Source organism: Spermophilus citellus (genome assembly GCF_964194105.1).
Source record: "Spermophilus citellus genome assembly, chromosome: 8".
Lineage (NCBI taxonomy): Eukaryota > Metazoa > Chordata > Mammalia > Rodentia > Sciuridae > Spermophilus > Spermophilus citellus.
Genome location: NC_138189.1, coordinates 56,910,672 through 56,930,430, shown reverse-complemented (window position 1 = coordinate 56,930,430; position 19,759 = coordinate 56,910,672). Strand labels below are relative to the sequence as shown.

The 19,759-nt window shown below is 35.6% G+C and overlaps 1 protein-coding gene across 1 annotated transcript in view; it reads right to left on the bottom strand.

Moving 5' to 3' along the window:
* Positions 1-290: 290 nt before the first annotated feature.
* NPFFR2 (neuropeptide FF receptor 2) overlaps positions 291-19,759 on the bottom strand; it is an 85,816-nt gene continuing 66,347 nt past the window's right edge. Inside the window, exons 2-4 of the mRNA XM_081304836.1 lie at positions 9,797-10,131; positions 5,548-5,647; positions 291-1,485 (exon numbers count right to left, since the gene is read on the bottom strand). Of these exons, the coding sequence (XP_081160962.1) occupies positions 651-1,485; positions 5,548-5,647; positions 9,797-10,131 (1,270 nt within the window). The 3' untranslated portion in view covers positions 291-650. The remainder of the gene's footprint in view (positions 1,486-5,547; positions 5,648-9,796; positions 10,132-19,759) is intronic.

Sequence of the window (19,759 nt, the reverse complement as noted above, 5' to 3'; positions counted from 1 at the left end):
CAGCTTAATACTCTTTAGAAGAAAAAAATTACAAGGAAATGTTGTCTCTCTTTATTTGGTCCTGCAGTCAGTTCCAACATAGAAAATGAAGTCTCACCCATGTCATAATTACCCATGGACCTACAATTCTTGCTTCTAGGTCCACCCATGTAACCTGAAGGCAATGAGAAAAGCCTCAGTAAGGAACTACATGGGATCTAACACATTGCCGAGAAAATTAAGTTCTAAAAACACAAGCAAATCAATAAATCTGTAGTCTAAATTTTTCAAATTCAAAACCAGAGGGAAAATTGACATAATGTACTTTCATGCAAAACACCACCTACTTACCACTATTTATGGAAAATGGGTGTTTGTGGATATGTACATTGACAAAACATGCACACATGCTAGATTCATTTGACTCACACAGAAGGTCAGGTTTTGCAAACTGTTTCTTAGAATCAGATTTATTCAGGCAAATCTGTGAGTCACTGTACATATTTTATGTATCACTGATTATTTTGTTTACATTTTTTATTTTTTGCCAGAGAGGGCTTTCAGTAAATATTTTCTTTAGCGCCTTAGAAAGAATTACAGTACAAAGCCACAAAAAGCAACAGTGTTTACATATATAACACACATTAAAGTTAGTATTATCACACCGGGTCTTACAACTCATTACTCATGGGAGCTTTTCCCAATTCTTCCATCGCTAATTCCTTTTGGGGGTTTTCAGCACTTTTTCCATAAAGCAAATTTTCCCCGTGTGGGTTTTGAAATTCAGGTTCCTGGGCGAGCTGAGCAGTTGTGTTTATGAGCACATTGTTTCTAGCTCCTAGGACATAGGCTTCCTGGGGCTTTCCTCTTTTCAAGCAGACCTGGAGCTGGAAAGCATCTTGGAAACCATGGCGGAAATTCTCATTGAAGAAACCATATATGATGGGGTTGACACTGCTGTTGCAGAAGGCCAGCCAGTGTGCAAAAGGGTAGATGTAGATGTTGATGATCCGCAGTACATTTGGAGAAAGGTCAACATAGTCTGAGAGCATCATCAGAGTCCATAGGGGTAGCCAGGAGAGAATGAAAAGCAGAGCCACGGTCAGGAGCATCTTGATGACCTTCTGCTTTTTTTTGGATACCACATGCCATTGCTCCTGGCTCTGCTTGCCTGTATGAGGCCCTGCAGACTTAAAGAGCGAAATCCCAATCCTTCCGTACATGATGACAATGAGGGATAGGGGAGCCAGGTAGATGGTGGTGAAGAGCACAGTGGTGTAGATCTTCCTCATTTCCTGATGTGGCCAGTCCTCCCGGCACCAGTAGACTGGACTGGTTTTATTCTGAGAGTTGATTCTCACTTGGTAATATTTCTCTTCTTGTACGTGTAACATTACTGCAGATGGAGACATAATGGTGATGGCCAGGACCCAGATGATCACAATAATGACAAATGCTGTCTTGATAGTGAACTTTGGTTTAAAAGGGTGGACAACACACCGGAATCTGCAATTAAAGGCAAACATGAATGAGGCATTGCCTCATAGCTTCCAACCAAGTCGTGAATCCACTTTATTTAAGTAATTAAGGACCTCCCACCCTCATTTCCCTCAAAAACATGGAAAGTTACCATCTGTGGTAGAAAGCCATGTATTGTTATTTTCTGTAATTTATATATGAGATATATTTTAATCCAAAATTTGAAAAAAAATGAAGCATAATAGACACTATTAATAAGAAAGTAAAAATGGTAAGTGATATATTTTTTAATATGACCATATAAGACTGTGCTCCAGGCAATGTTTCATTGGTTTGTATGGGTGGTCACTTTAAGCCTCTCTTGGTGAACTAATTTAAGGAAATCAATTTAGAAAAAGCAAAAATCTTGTCTGTTGTGCAGGATTTTAAACAAAAAGTTCAGCTCCAGAGCTCAGGCTCTTAACCTCCACAGTGTGTTCAGTAAACTGCTAGCTCTTAGGCTGTGGTAGCCTGTTAATCAGTAGCCATCAATGACTTTTTCTCCTCCTGTTCTTTTCTGCTCCCCAACACATCTTTTGTGCACTTGGCCATGAAATTTGCTTTGGCCAATAGGACATTAATTAGCAAGCATGATGCAAACAGAAGCTTTTCCTGCACATTGGGGCGTGTCCTTTTGGAATGCTTCCTCTTAAAATTCAGCTTCCAGGTTCTAAAAACTTGAATTAGATGAGAGGCATGTGGGAAAAGGCCCTGGGGGATGACAGGTTGGTCATTTTGGATGTTCCAGCCTCAGCTGAATTCCCAGGGTAACACTGCAGTGTTAGTGATTCCAGATACCACACACAGAGCAGGAGAACCACAGAGAGGTGCCCTGTCAACTCACAGAATCATAAGAAGTAATAAAGCATTAATTGTGTCAAATTACTAAATGTTTTAGCAATTTGTTCCACGCTGTAGGAGTCTGAGATTTTCCATTATGAGTCCTGATTTGGAGCCTTTCTGACATTCTGCCGTCCTCTGCTGAGCATGAAAATTCAACATCAGTATTAGAGTATGCCTGATTCATTTTAGTACTCTTTTGTTACTGTAGAACTTGTTATTATTGGAGTTTATTGTATTATTATAATACACTCATACTATTATTATGCAAGTTTGCCATTTTTCAAAGTACTAGTCCCTATTTAATCTTTTCAGATTTTCATAATGACTTCTTAAAAATGAAATTTTATGAAACTGATTACTGGTCAGATCTGCAGATAAGGAAATTTAGAGCTTCTAGTGGTTGAACAACAACTCCAGATTAACTTAGGGGACATGTCTTCAGAGAATAACTAATCAGCTTGGGCTTGACTGCTCTGCATCCATCCTATTCCTTCTTCAGTAAGTTCTTCTCCCTTGACCTCTAAGTGTCCCTCTAGTCTTCTCAGCAATGAATTCGCCCATTTATCCACCTTTAAATTAGGGTTAATTTCATAGGCATTACCTAGAGTTAATTTCTAGGTATTTGCTTCTCTTTTTCAAAAAAGATGAACTCATGGTGTTTCAAATAGTATTTTTTTTTTCATTCTACATCCATCTTTATATATGTATACCCAGGCACATACACATAATTTTATATATAACTGTGCTAAAGAGTTTACATTTTATCCAGAGAATAGTGGGGATTCATTGAAGGATTTTATTTTACAAGGGCAGGACCAGTTTTTAAATTATAGTCATTTGGCTTTTTGTCATTACCAATTTTTTAAAATAAACATTTATTAAAAAATGACAATTCCTATTATTTTGGTTTTACTGGTGCCCCTTCCAAACATTTAAAAATGAAATGAGTAAAACTAAAATTACCTCTGTAAAAATATTAAACATATATAAAACACAATTATAATTTAATATCTCTGAAAAATCAAAGCATTATAGCATACAAATAAAAATATTCTTATATTTATTTAGCAATTCATTTGTTGTTTTAAATATATCAAACATAAAAACTGGAAAAAAATATAATGTGTACAAGAATGTGCTCTTGCTATCCAAATTTAACAAATGTTAAATGTTTGTCATATTTACATCACATTTGTAAAATAAACATTACAGATACAGTTAAAATCTTTATGGCCAATCTACTCATTCCTATTCTTCCTCTTTTCTTAGACATTCTGAAGTGGCTACCTGTCCCTAGTATGTTTTTTATACTTTTTCAGTATTAATTTATACTTATAATGTTTTACAATGGATGATAATGCATATTTTATTTTGAAATCTCTTTTTTGAGAGTTTATGCTTTTAAAATATAATCATGCTGATGTGTGTTGACTCATTCATTTTAATCATGTAACAACTACTTCATTTTAATCACTGTGAAATTATCCATTGAATATATATAGCACAATTTGTTTATGGATTCTAATCTTATTTTTTAAATTAAGATCAATGTTTATTTCTATACCTAATCCAGGGGCATATAAAAACAATGAAAAAGAATTTAAAAATATTTAAGTACTAAATGTAATGTGGAAGTATACATGATATGCTCAAAATTCAAGGAGAAAATGCAAATATTGTAGTTTTTATTTACTCTAAATATACACATTATATTTATATAACTAAAGTATAGAATTTAAAATATTCTATAATAATAAAACAATTTAATAGTAGCATTTGTATTATTAATAATAGTATAAGTAAGTATATAAATAATAACACAGTGTAATTATAGTAGTAGTATAGGATGTAGTAAGCCCCAAATTTAAATGTAAACCTTATATCTTTGGCATATGGTGATTAGCAAATGTTCCAATTATACTGTCTTACTTATAAATCAAATAAACAAAGATCTACATGATAACTTCTTGGAAAAAAGTTACATCAATGTGTAAATGATGGTATAAATAGTAAACTAATATTAAAAATGCAATCTACAATTGTGTTCTTCTGATGTCAATAATTCCATTTGACTTCATCTTTTTAACCTGGCTCTCCCACTCTCTCTCTCTGCACACACCTGATGCTATTGTTTGGTTGTTTCCTTTTCCTTTGTTGGGCTAGTTTCAGGTAGATAACCTACTTTTCAGTTCATTTTTCAGTTATCCCTCAAATATCTGTCCATCCAGTAGCCACCGTCCTATTACATATGTACACCCTCTCCCATCTATGATGCTACAAAGTGTCTTAACAGCTCTACTTTCTCTTTTCTGGTATGATTCCAGTCCATTTCTTTTGCTACTAATGTATCTAAAATGAAAATCTAGACTTTATTCTCCTGATTCAAAAACTTCAATAGCTCTCTGTTGTTTTCTGGATAAAATTTACACTGCTTAAAACAAGAGATGAGCCTGTTGAAAATCCACCTTTGCCTCCTTTTGTAGCCTAATGTGCCACTCGGCTCTCCTTGATCTAGCAGAACTGTCTCTGCCCTTCTCTAGATAAGCCATTCCACCGCCACCCCATTTTAAGCATCCCATGGTCCATTCTTATCTTAAAAGATGTGCTTTCCCAAGTTTCTTCCTAAGGTCAATTCCTGACCCCTCACCTCTTCTTTGCCTAATGCTCCCTGTCCTAATAGTACAACTAATCATGCTCTCCTTTCAATGGCTGTTTTGCACTGCACCCCTATTAAAGAGCAGTAAGTATTTTTAAATAGGTCTACTCCATCAGTTTATAGACTTCCTAAGACAACACTTGATCTTCTTGATTTTAGATGTTATACAACCAGTACCCAGTACATCATAAACTTTCAAAAAAGTGTGTAAATGAAGGGATAAATAAATAAGTTTTAACCTTAAAATCTGAATAATATTTCAGATTTATTTCAGCATGTTTTGTGTTTCTACCATTAGAAAATTCTAGATTCCAGTGTGAAATAATGTAAAACAGTACTATTCCTAATTATGTTACTTTGACATATATACAACTTAATAGATTATTTTCTTATTACTCAACCTTTACTAGGTACATGCCTTGTTCTTAAAAAGGTAATTTATGAATACTATTTGGGGAAGATCTGTGCACATGTGGTAGATTATATATTTTTTGGTGGGTTCAATGCAGACATGCCTGTATCCCTGGATTCAGAACTTGGTGCTGACTTACCTATCCACTGCTATAGCTACTAAAGTAAAGACTGAAGCTGCAACTGATATTCCCTGGACCAATCCACTGATCTTGCACATTGTATTTCCAAATGGCCATCCTGAAAGAAAGATGGAACAGTTTTTTAAAAGATCATTTATCATCACTGAAATTATGAAGAGAATGGTGTGACATCAAGAGTAAGGTAACTGTTTTCTTAATGATAGCCACAGAACAATGTTTCTCAGTATTTTCACCAACTTTTCCAGACCCCCTTTTTTAGCACACTAATGACAATGTCAAAACTTATACAGTAATTCCCATATTCTAGCCACTATGGTAAGTGCTTTACATTTGTTAACATAGCTGATTCCCATGACAAGTTATTTTTTTCCATGACAAGCTTGTGAAAGCTTTATTATCTTCAAGATATGTGTAAGCAAGACATCAAACAAATATCACATACCTTGCCATTGCTAGTTATCAGCTTTTTAAGGATCATAACCCAGGTAATAGGTTTCCAAAATTCAAATCATTAACCCTTATGTGATAATACCACTTAAATAAAGAAAAGAGTCAGAATGTTGTTTTGATAATTTGGAAATATACTCCATAAATTATAAGAAACCAGGAGTTATATATAGAATAAATAAGCTATATTTATTTACATATAATGTAACAGAATAATTTATATCAGAGCTACATCCAGAATAAAGAGCCCCTTGCACAGACAAAAGTAGTCTATTTTCATTACCTCCTAACCGAACCTCAGGTACTAGAAAATTTATAAAAGAAATTGGTAAAAAATTTATAGCGGGGCTGGGGGTGTGGCTCAAGCAGTAGCGCACTCGCCTGGCATGCGTGCGGCCCGGGTTCGATCCTCAGCACCACATACTAACAAAGAAGTTGTGTCCGCCGAGAACTAAAAAATAAATATTAAAAATTCTCTCTCTCTCTCTCCTCTCTCACTCTCTCTTAAAAAAAATTTATAGCAGTTTGATATTCAAAATGCTCTTCTGCTATTAAAGAGAAATAACAATATTCTTCCACTTGAAAATATTCTGTACACGTGCTTCATATTTCTAAAATTTATCTTTTAAAAATATTCTGCAACTTACTTTTACAAAGCAAAATATTCTTATCTAGTATAAAATATTTCATTCTTAATAATTAAGCTATATTGGAAAAAAAACAAAACAAGAAAACACCACCATCTGTCTAGAACATCTTAAAATAAGTACTTGAGTGACTACTGAATGGAAACTAAATGTCTCTCCAGTCCTAAAATTTGTTAGGTTGTAAATAATATTATTTTTTTAAAAAATTGAAGGGCAGTATGTAACCCTTGGGTGAACATGAAAGAATAAGCCTAAATTTTACTTTATATACCTCATCAAACTCCATTGAAATGAAAGTACCAAAGCATAAAAGCAGAAATCCATTGAAACCAAGGTGCCAGATACTACTGTGTGCAAAGTTGGGAAAACAAGATGACAGTGGAAATTATAAATAAATCCAATCACATGTCATTGGCTTTTCTCCTCTGTTGGCAAAAGAGTGGAGGCTTAAAGCTCATTCACCAAGTGCAGGGTTAGTGGATGCCATAGTGATGACCAAGGATTAAGTGACAGCAGACCCAGAGACCCATTCAGCTCTGAAATGCAGCAACCAGTCTTATGTCCCTATAGCAACAAACCAGAGAACAAACTTCAGGGGACAATGACTCCAAGAACCTGACATGCAGATTTAATGGCCATGCACTTCCCTATGAAAGTCCCTAACTACTGAAGCTGGGAGTGGTCTACCTCAACCTCCAGCACAGGGAACTTGCAGGAAGCAATTTTATCTATGAAACAAGTATAGTATGATAGTATGAGGAAGGTGCAAGAGATAAAAAAAATACTCAAAAATTTTAAGATGTGATAACAGAGATAAAGTATTAATCTAAAGGCTGGAAGAAAAAATTGAAAAAATTCATTTTCTGATTGAAATATCTAGTTTGCATCTAATACAACAAATAAAAACCAAAACAAATGTAATACAAAGTTTAATATCATGAAACTCAGAATACTAGGCATATAGACAAGTTCAAAAGGCTTTCAGGAAGGAAAAGTGTTAGTCACGAACAAAAGAAGCAGGAGTCAAAAGGCACTAGATTTTTTCATCAGTGACTCCCCATTTCCCAACAGTAATAAAGGAGCAATACCTCTACAATTCTGAGGGAAGAAATTTCTGAACCATGAGTTTTCACATTGCTAACTAAAATCATGTGTGAGGCAAAACAAAGATACTTTCAGATATGCAAGATCTCAAATATGTTTTATCTCAATGTGCTATTTCTCAGGAAAGAATAAGCTAAGAAAGAAGAAGATATGGTATCCACAAAAACGCAAAGAAAGGTGAAGATAATTGTCAGAATACCAGCGAAGGGTATTCCAGATAAATTTCTGTGCTCCGTGCTTGGAGAGAAAAAATCCAGACAGTACAAAGGTCAGAGAATACCTGGAGAGGTACTGTAGGAAAAAGATGCAGTTCATGGGTTACCATAGATATGCGAAGTTATTAACATGAGAGTCCTGGAAGAGAATTTGAGGATACATTACTGACAGGTACACAGCAGAAAAAAAGTTTTTCCCTCAAAAACTGATAGAAATCTCTCTGGCTAACCACAATAGGGCCTAAATGTCTGTATATTATTAGATTGAATACACTAATCAAAGTGTGATGATCTCTATAATCAAGGAAAACAAAACAACATTTTATAGAAGAGAAATTGCTATCAGAGCACTTTCCACAGTTCAGCAAGGGTAAGATACACATAAAATAGAAACGTATACTCTGGATATTGGATTTAAATATCTGGATATTGATTTCAATAGAACTGTTCATTGTTATATTGGGAGAATGAAAGAAGGTGAAGTGTGTGAATTTATGTTTCTCTTTATGCAGTGGAAGTGGATTATGAGAACAAAATTTGTGTCTTGTACAGATGGAAGAAAACCATCATATTGAAAACAATATTTTTAAAAATGTTATTCATTACCAAAAATAAAGATAAAAAATGCTGAAAGGGGCTAACTACTTGGAATAAAAATCAAGAGGTAAGGTAGAATAATTTACATTCAAAATTGTTAAATAATAATTTAAAAAATATTTCTGGGGAAAATATTAAGACTACTTTTTGACAATGTGACTTACCTGAGAACAACATTTTTTTTTACCAATTCCTTCACTCTCTTTGTCTAGTATAGTATCTTGAAAAAATGTTACATCCTTAGTAAGTATTTGTTTAATGATAAGCGTCAGAAATTCTCCTGATCAATTCAGGACAGAACTGATAGAATACGCACCCCGAATTATCCTTGGCAGGCAACTACTCCAGAAGAAAGGAAGGAGAAAATGGATGAAAAGGAAGAAAGCTCTTTTCCTATTCTTCAGTGAATTGATGTTGAGTGCTATGAAAGGATATGGCTTCAATAGGCTGTGATTATTTCACTGTTCTTATGCAGATTTGAATGTGAATATCTTGAGTGCTCTCCATTAACACAATGAATATTAATTTTGTTCTAAGTATCAAAACGCTGTGGTTATCTGGAAATACATTGCTTCTATACTTCTAGAACACATTAAGGTGGTGCTTGAGAAGCAATAATGTGGACACAGAAGTCCTAGAAAGGAGATACCTAACCTTTTCAGTGTGATACGACTTACGTTGTACGTGTAAACTGTCATGTTTTGAGAAATCATCATGGCTGCTTCATATTCCCTCAAAAACTGATAGAAATCTCTCTGGCTAACCACAACAGGGCCTAAATGTCTGTATATTATTAGATTGAAATTTATATCATGTTATGTTCAAGTACATCAACTGCAATCAGATGCACCAGTTCTCTGAAACGTACAGTCCTAATATTGTTCTTAATAATATTCATGCTGTACTCTATGTTCTTTTGTCTATATTTAACAAATTCAAGTGTTTTGGTAAGAAATGCGAGATATCATACTCTTAGGATGTTTAGTGAACACTCTATAAAAAGAATAGCCTACACTCTCCATCCCTGTCACTTGAGTTAATTTTCCCCATAATTCTTATTCTCAAATTCTCTGTTTAGTGTTGTCTCCTCCTTTAGAATGTATACCCCATGAGAACAGGTACCTGGAGTAGTTCCTGGAACTGCATAAATATTTGCAAGGAAATGACCCTGCCCTGGCTATAGGGATATGTTTCAAACCTTTCTTACATCAACCATGCACTATGCAGTCAACATACCTGCTATAATATTGTCCAGCAGTGTTATGGGCATGCAGAATATGCCAACCAATAAATCGCTTATTGCCAGGTTTAAGATGAAGAGATTAGTGACAGTATGCATGTGTTTATTCCTCATAACAATAAAGCAAACCACGGAATTTCCCACCATGCACAGGAAGAAGATCAGAAAGTAGGAAATAATGAAGATTGCTGCCACTTGAGGATGGTGAAGATAGTAGTTCACATAGGTAATACTATTGTTTGAATACAGGTGATGCTGTGTGTCATTGACACTCCAGATGTGATACCAGTTTTCTGAAGAGTTTGAGTCCAATTTCTCACTCATGATGGACCTTACAAAGGAGAGGCAGAAAAGAAAAGTATAATTAGAAACCAGCAGAATAAAGTTTCTGTGCTTCAGCTTGATAACAGGAACACATTTAAGGCATCACTGAATTTTGATGGGCCTCCAGAGATAATCCATTATTTATAGAAAAGACTGAGTTATAAATAAAGCATTCAATTTATTGGGATTCTAAGAGTGTTGGGAAATATGCAGCAGTTATTATTATATTTTATTTCCTGATATGCTCTATATTTTACATCTTTGGTCATAACTTCTACCCATTTGCAACTTTCCCCTTTTCAAAATTCTCTTTTTCCCTACTTCTAGTTATCATAACCTTTCAAAACCCACTTGTTCCCATTAGGCTAACTTATCTGCCTCTAGATTTTCTGATAATCTGAATAAGATTCTACTTCCATAGAAATAAGATTTTTGTATTTGCCTTATTCTAGTTTGACTCAGTTAATTGAAAAAAAAATTGCATACTTCTGTATGCAGATATAGCCACCATGTTGTGACTCTCTTAAAATCATGGCAGGCTATTTACTTAGTTTCACTTAGAATAATTCTATTCACAAATAATGCATTAATAACTTATTTAGAATCTATATATTTTAATGTGAACCTTTCAATAAAACTTTGTATATCAGAGGTATCCAAAACCATTCTTACATTCAGTGATTCAGGGAAGGACTGATTTAGAGATGGACCAAATCATTTAGGAATAGTTTAGAGAAGGACTCACCAGCCTCAGTATTTAGTACTTTCAGAGCTAGTATTTATGATAGTGAAGGATGCAAAGCAAAATCAACAAGGGAAAAAGGCACATGGGAAGAAGTTTGTAGGAAATCATGCACAATCTCCCAATAGTCCTCTTTCAATAGAATCACCCAGGACTTAATTCCTCCAGCAACAGTTGTAACAATGTGTGTGAAGTGTTGTTAACAGGAAGTTCATTAGAGACTCAGTATCCCAATTTTCATTTAAAAAAAATGGACCTGTGGGTAACTTCTTCTAAGAATGTATCAAAATTCTAGACTCCCAGATGGAGAGTAGGTGTTAGGCTCATGAACCATGTTGTTTGTACAATCTAGGAGTGGAGAAATGCTTTGATGACTTAACAAAACTTTTATATCAGTATAGACAACTATTTACTGCTTAAGTTCCCAGACTCCAACCAAAGGTCAACCTTGTAAGAAGATCTTTCTAAAGTTAGTAGGCTCAGACATTCTTGTTAATTCTTTTCTGCACAGCTTGTTCATTGACTAGACAGAACAGTGTATGTATCCATAAATGAAGATGAGTTTGACAGTGGACTTAACAACTGAGCTACCATATTCACTTTTTTGGAGTAATTTTCTGCAATTTGAGTTTGTAGAGATAAATTCAAATGGATCTGCTACTAGTGGGTAGCTAATCAGACTCTAATTTCTGTAACTTTTAGGTATTTAATGATCTCTTTGTAGCTTAGCTTCCACCCCCACCCACTCCCTACTGTGACCAAAAGACCTGACAAGGACAATTTTAGAGGAGGAAAGTTTTATTTGGTCCTTATCTTGGGCTACATTTCTCTAGACAGGTGAGGCAGAACATCATGGTAGAAGAGTGTGGAGAAGGAAAGCAGCTCAGGATGAGGCCACCAGGAAGCAGATAGAGACTGCTTCCCTCACCACAGACAAAATATAAACCCCAAGGGCACACCCCCAGGAACCCACATGCTCCAGCCATTCTACAATTACCATCCACTTAATTCTTATCAGTGGATGTCACAATGGCAAAAAGGGGCGACTTATGCAGTCGATGGGGAGAAATAAAGAATGTCCACACGCTTCTGCCTTTATTAATGCTTTATTCACTCAAATCACTCAATACAATTTCACTCTATAGGTTCTTAATCAAGAAAATGACAATTCTTAATGCTAGGCACTGCAATAGACATAATCAATTCACAGCAAACAATTCTAGATTAATTCTAAGCGCTGCAAACACACTTAATCATGACAGGCTCATGACAGACATTCTGTCTGCATGCTAAGTTCAAGTGTCAGATCAAAAGTCTCAAGCCTCAGGCTCTAAGTCCAGCAGATGCACTTTTACTCAGACCTTGGTGATCAGGTCAGGAACCAAGGCAGGCTTCACCTGGGGTGGAGCTGACAGCCAGTTGAGGAGAGGGTCGTAAGGAGAAGCCATGGCTCTCACCAGGGTCAAGATGTGGCTGTAGAGTTTGAGAACAGTGAGGGAAATGCAGAGGATCAGGCAAATAATGAGAAGAGTTGGGATGTCAGTCCAGATCCTCATCAGGCTCTCCAGCGTGAGGGCATCAGTGTCAGCCGGCTGAATGTCTGTTCATTTGCTCCATTTTTTATACCAAATTTTGGGGCTTTTGATCACCCTTTCAGTCCCCATCAGCTGCCACCAGGTCTTCAGTTACATCATTTACCCTGGGGTTAAAACATCTGGTCTGGTGGTCCCCACCCTGATTTTCTCACCTTTCCCCTTTACGGGACAAGGACAACATGCCAGAGACTTTACTCTGAGTCTGTCAGTGTAGGGGACAAGTGATTTGTTTGTGCCTGAGAGCCATACTGGAGGCCTGGTGAGACTGCAGGTTTCAAACTGGAGTTTTAAAATGGAGTTGCTTTGGCTCAGGCCTAAGGCTATCCTTACAGTAGATCAATGCAATGATTAAGATTAACCAATCATTTCACCTCTAAAATGTCTTACATTGTCTTACACATGAGCTTTTCCTGGGGCAGCAGGGGGACCAACTCATATCTAAACCATAACATTCATCAAGTGTATATTTTTATCATTTTAGAGAAACATGTTTGATGTGCAGATATTTACAATAAGTATTAAACTATGTATTAATAATTTCTGATACTTTGAATGGTTTTCTGTGGTTCTATTGAGAACACGAATATAACACAAAAGTAAGTTACTAAAAATAATGTTATGAAAGGGGATTATTTTTCTCCAATAGTTTCCATTAATTTTCAATTTTATGTTTTCCTTTCCTCTAATTTTTTAAACCTCTCTTTGCTTTTCCTGTGTTTTGTAGCCCCAATTTTAAAGGAAAACAAATTTTTTAAAAAAGGAAAGAAAAGCAAAGTGATTAGTGATTAGGAGATAGGGCAGGAGCTTAGTGAGGAGTAAAAGAAAAGAAGCCATGTGAACAGGACTACACATAGTCACATATATGCAATCAGACTGAGGGTGTCTGGAGTTCAGAGCCTGGAAAGAAGAGCACCAAGCAGCTTGGAATAGAAGCTTTGCAGTCAGTCTCTAAAAGAAAAGTAGACACAGGAAGATCTAAGGATGTCTGTGCCTGCAGCAGAGAAACCCCAAACACAAAGGAGAACTGCATGAGAAAACTGGATGTGGATAGGAAATATCTATAATGAATACCATCAGCAATATGGCAGAATAGGAAGTCTCCAACTCAAACACTCCTCCCCACAAAAAGTTCAACTAGCAACCATCTATAGACCAGAACATTTTTTTGAAAACCAGGATACTTGGAAACTAGCCTGAGGCAGCCATTTGATCTATAGAACTGAAGTAAAGCCAAATCAGGAAGGCTAAGAGTCATACTCTGACTGTCCCGCCACTCAGGATTTCTCTGAGCCCCATATTCAGAATATTCTAGGACTGTAGTGTTGGTGCATAAAGCAATTTCATTGCAGTACAAGGGTTAAAAGACAAAACTATTTATAACAACTATTGCTGAAACAAATTGTCAAAGAATAAATATTACTGAATTGTGTAAATTCTGACATAAAAAACATAAAATTCTTTTATGGAGTAAAAGTACATAGTTGTTTTAGGAAATAAAATTGCTAACAGCTTGATATCAGCTGTGGTCTCATAGTAACTACAAAGAAAAATTTAGAATAGAAGCACAAAGCAAAATAGAAAGAAATCAAAGGATACCAATACAGAAAACCATCAAACCTCAAAAGAACATATTAAGAGTGCAAAAAAGAAACAATGTAGTATCTATAAAATAAGCAGAAAACAACTAACAGAAAAGAAGTAGTAAGTTCTTACCTATTAATAATTACCCTTACTAAAGGGGATTGAATTCTCTAATAAAAATAGAGTGACTAAATGGATTAAAGGAAAACAAAACATAAAACCCTAGACCCATGTATATATGCTGCCTTTAAGAAATTCAACTCACTTACTTTTAAAGATACCACAGATTGAAAGTGAAGGAATGGGAACAGGTATTCCACTCAAATGGAAACCAGAATAGGATTATACAGAATGATAGTCTCTTTAATTAATGAGGCTGGGGAAACTGGATAGCCACATGCAGAAGAATGAAATCAACCTTTATCTCATATTACACACAAGACCAACTCAAAATGGCTTAAATACAAATGTGAGACCATGAACTATAAAACCACTAGATGAAAATATACAGAGAAAACCAGGCAAAACTGATGTGGGCAATGGTATTTTGAATTTGACCCTTAAAACACAGGCAACAAAAGTACCAAAAGACAAGTGGGATTATATCAAACTTAAAAGCTTCTTCACAGCAAAGGAAATAATTAATAGTATGCAGAGAATCTGTGGATTGAGAGAAAATATTTGTAGGCCATAGTTCCAATAGAGAATTAATATCCAAAATATATAAGGAGCTCAGCAACTTAGGAGCAAAAACTGAAAAACCCAATTAAAAAACGGGCAAGGGATGTGAACATGTATTTCTCAAAAGACATGCAAATGGCCAACAGATATATGAAAACTGTTTAGCATCATTAATCATTAGGAAAACACAAGTTAAAATTGGTTATATGAGATCACACACCCTTCAGAAGGCTACTATAAAAAGACAAAAGATAACAAGTGTTGATAAGAATGTGGAGAGAATGGAACTATTGTACGCTAATGTAAATTAGAAAGCCATTATGTAAAACTTTATAGTGTTTCTGCAGAAAACTAAAAATCAAATTATCATATGACCTTGCAATTACACTTTTGGATATTTATCCAAAAAATTGAAATCATCATGTTAAAGAGATGTCTGCTCTCTCAGGTTCATTGCAGCAGTATTCACAATAGCCGAGTTACAGAATTGACCTAAGTCTCCATCAACGGATGAATGCATAAAAGAAATGTGGTATGTGTACATAATGTAACACTGTTTCAATTTTAAAAGAATAAAATTTTATTATGGGCAAAAACATGAGTATAACTGAAGAGTATCATGCAGGTGAAATAAACCAGGCACAAAAGACAGATACTACATGTTCTCACTTATATGTAAAATATAAAACATTGGAACTTGTAGAAGAAGAATAATGGTGGTTCATAGGCTGGTGGTCAGGAGAAAGAGGAGATGATGGTCTCGAGATTAAAATCTCAAAAGGGAGTACTTTTTGAGAGCCACTGTGCAATGTGATCAATATAGTTAACAATTGAATAATATACATTTCAAAATCGCTGAAAGAGTAAATTCCAAATGTTCTCATCATGAAAAACTGTTAAGTTTTTGAGGTAATAGATATGTTAACTAGCTTAATTTAATGTTTTCACATTGTGTTCATAAAGCATATCACTTTGTGTTCTATAAATATATGCAATTATAAATTATCAAATTATAATTTAAAAAAGAAACATCTGGCCATGAATTCAATTAGAGCTGAAAAACAGATGGGTAGAATACATCATAAGACATATGCTTCATATTTGCATAATGTTTTCTAAAGCCCTGAGCTTATGGCAACAATTGTTTCCAAAGGAGATGCATATCCATGATGTATCTGTTGAGATAAGGAACACAAAGATAGAAAGGCTGAGATGGAACAAGGTTTTTAAAACCATCCTGTGGACTCACTTAAACTCCATGTGAGTTTTTCTTTTTTTTTTTTTTTTAAGAGGCTAGCATCTCTTTTCCTTCTCTTATAATGGATTAGTAATAAACTAAAATCATATTTTATTTGGAAGAGCTCATGCAAATACAGAGTTGGACAAAGACTTGTAAAGAACAGAATTGTTTAAAGGACACTCTGTGTATCACGCTAATTCTACAGATGAAATTACTTAAGGACTAAAAGGACTGAGTATGCCAACTTGAGGAAGTCAAATTTACATACTTCCCATGCTGAGGACTGAATGATCCATGGAACGTGTCCCTGAAGTGTGTGAAGTGTTTTATGGGCCCAGCACATCTTTGCTGCACAACTCCGCTTGTGATATCTTTTACACAAAACAAAGTCTCAATTCAAAAGTTGTATTAATGTAAGAAACATGAGCTATTTTACCATTAGTCTTAAACTCTTCATTTACCATAGAGAAATGTGTGATAAATAAGTTTTATTGTAGTCCTTGTACTGTTCCTTCGTCTTTGAATCTGGAGAGGAAATGGATATAGGTTTAACTGCAGGGACTCCCTTTAGAGACCCTAGTCACTGCAATTTACTCAGACCCTAATCCTTATCTTTAGGAGGAGAATCTAGAGCTTTGGAAAGAGAAATCAGTGGTGGAAGTCATTAAACCTTTTTCCTATTTTTCCTAGAATCGTACTTGCCACAATAGTAACAGATTACTCTATATGATGGAATTGTTGGTGATTATTATACAGTTTTTGCTTATTTGTATTCCTAGACTTTTTTCTGTAAATTTTTAATCATTTATAATCAGAAAAAATGTCTGAATACAGAGGTACAGATGACATAGAATAATGAATGTAAGTACAATTTGCTTTGACTCTTTATTTCCTAATAACAGAACTAGATTATTTCATTAAATCTATCAATATCTAGGTCACCAGTTTCCATATAAATCTAATTGATATGCAAGTTAGTATTATCCTTACTTGAGATTTATTTTCCTTGGGCAGTATCTTTTCATCATGAGAGATCCTTGATGGAGAAAACTAAGAGGTATTATCATAGAAGGCTGAAATGTGTAATAGTTTTCAACAAGAAAAAGTATTAGAGTGGTTCAATGAAATAATACCTTTATAGCCAATCTAAGAAGCTGAATTTTAAATATAAAACCATTGCTTCAGGTGTTTGCTATTACTCACTACAACATCAAAGATGTGAACATTTTAGACTTTTAAGTTATATTTACAGTTGAATATTTGAATGCAAAAGAAACAAAAACATATGCACATGTATTTATCTCTACCCATGTAAATATAAATTTTTAAAAATGTAGTAATATATAAAAACAAATACAGTCACATACACATATATTGAAAATATAGATTTTTCTTCCCTTTATTCAGTAGAAGCAATATTTTCCTCATTCTTTAGAACATGACCTCTGGAAAATAGTGCTTAACCTGTATTGACAATTGTTAAGTCATCCATAATCTTCCTTATTAAAAATATCATGTACTCATCATGTACTCATCATGACAATAAGTCATTGTTAGCAATCTAAAAAGGGCTAACTTCTAGACATATAAGTTTCTTTAATGAACTTTTAAAAATAATTTAAACTGAGTTGTATAAAAGGACTTTTAGTAGTCAAAGAGAAGAAATCCAGAATATTAAATACAAAAAATATTTGCAAGAATGTCAAATTAGGGATTCCAACATGGCGGCGGGCGCAGAGAGATAAAGTCCCTGACCTCTTCAGCTGTGCAGGCATAGGGAGTCGTAAACAACCTAAATCTGTTTGCTCAGGATCACTAGGCAATGCTGAGCTGACGTGGATCTGGGGTGAACAGTCTGGGCCTCTCAGAACACACACTGAGCCCGGATCGGCTGAATTCAAGCTCCCGTTCGCCTGCTTCCCACAGACAAACAGCTGTGACTCAGCACTAATCCATCCGGCTGAAACAACTGGTCAGCCCTTCTGATCCTACGGAGGTAAATGCCTACCGAGCCTTCATAGGTAGTGGCCACCGGTTTGAAACGGGGCTTGGGAGAGACAGTAAGGACCCACCCGTTGCATTGGTCACCCGGCAAAGGGAAATGAACTGTCGCCATTTGCAAGAGACACCACCACGGCAGAGAACTGACGTCATCAGACTGCGGCGGAGGAGATAACTTCATTGAAACCTGCGGCTACAGGTGTGTAATTCCCTAGCCTTCCCTCTCCACACATTGGGGAAACCATAAGGGCCCCTCCCAGCTCTCCCATAAGGGCCCCTCCCAGCTCTCCCGTGAGCTCGATAGCCAGCCCGAGGGAATCAGAGGTGGCGTGGGACCCGAGGCGCGGAACTACCGCTCCCACCGGGGCTGACAGCTGAGGTCTCTTGCACCAGCTACCAGGGGCGTGGCTACCGGAGGGCAAGTAAAATTCGCTGAGGATTCTCAGCCCCAAGCTCTACAAACATAGGGTCTGAGGGAATAGCAAACTGGAAGAGTGTGCCCAGTCGTTCATGAAAACAGGGCTCCCGGGAGCAGCAGACCTGGCATGTAGCCAGTATTGTGGTGAGCGGCACCCGTGAGAGGGGCCTGGCTAGAGGAAAAGTGGGAAGTGACTAGACACAAGTGGAGGCCCTAGGCACTCAGGATTGGAGACTCGCCCAGTCTGAGAGGAGCTGCTGCACAGTGATTGGTTCCTGCGTATTGACAGGAGAAACTTGGCCTGGTGGGCACAGTGCCACCTACTGGAAGAGAAGTTAATCAAACTCTAAGACTGCATTTATTAGTTTTTTTCTTTTTTTTTCTTTTTTCCTTTTCTCTTTTTTTTTGATTTGGGTTTTTCTTTCATTTTCATTTTTCTTTCTTGTTGTTTTTTAATTTTTTTTTACTTTTTTTAAAATTTTTTTTCTTCTAATTTTAATTTTAATTTTTTAATTATTTTTTTTTAAATTTTCTTCTTTTTTTATTTCCTATTTTTTTCTTCTTTTGTCTTTTCATTTCTTTTCAATTATCTTATCCCCCCTTCCTTGAATTCTACCTGCTTACTCTCATTCTCTTTAGTGACTTCTTCCCTTCCCTTCTAATACCTTTCCTCCCAAGCATCAAATAAATTTATAGGAGTTAACAGTAACTCAGCAGTCAAACAGAACAAGAAGTAACATGAGCACCTTCAAAAAGCAAGGAAGAAAAGGAGTACAAACAATGCAGGACAGCCTAAATATTCAGGAAGACCTAGAGTCATCAGAAAAATGGTCATATAAAGAACTCAAGGAACACGTTAGACAGATGGAATGGAACCTTAAAGAGGATACAAGACAGCAAATTCAAGCAGCAAAAGAACACATTGAGAATGAAGTACATAAACAGATAAAAGAAGAAGTTAAGCATCTTTATCAGGAGATAGAGATTATAAAAAATAATCAAACAATAATTCTAGAAATGAAGGAAATGATAAACCAAATTAAAAACTCAATTGAGAGTATCACTAACAGAGTGGAGCAAGTAGAAGCCAGAACGTCAGATAATGAAGACAAAATATATCATCTTGAAAAGAGTCTAGCCAACTCAGAAAGGCTGGTAAAAAATCACGAGAAAAACATCCAAGAGTTATGGGATAACATAAAAAAACCAAACTTACGAGTCATCGGGATAGAAGAAGGTACAGAGATTCAAACCAAGGGAATGAGTAAACTGCTGAATGAAATAATTACAGAAAACTTTCCAGAAATAAAAAAGGAAACAGATATACAAATTGAAGTTGCATACAGGACACCGAGCACACAAAATCACAGTAGACCA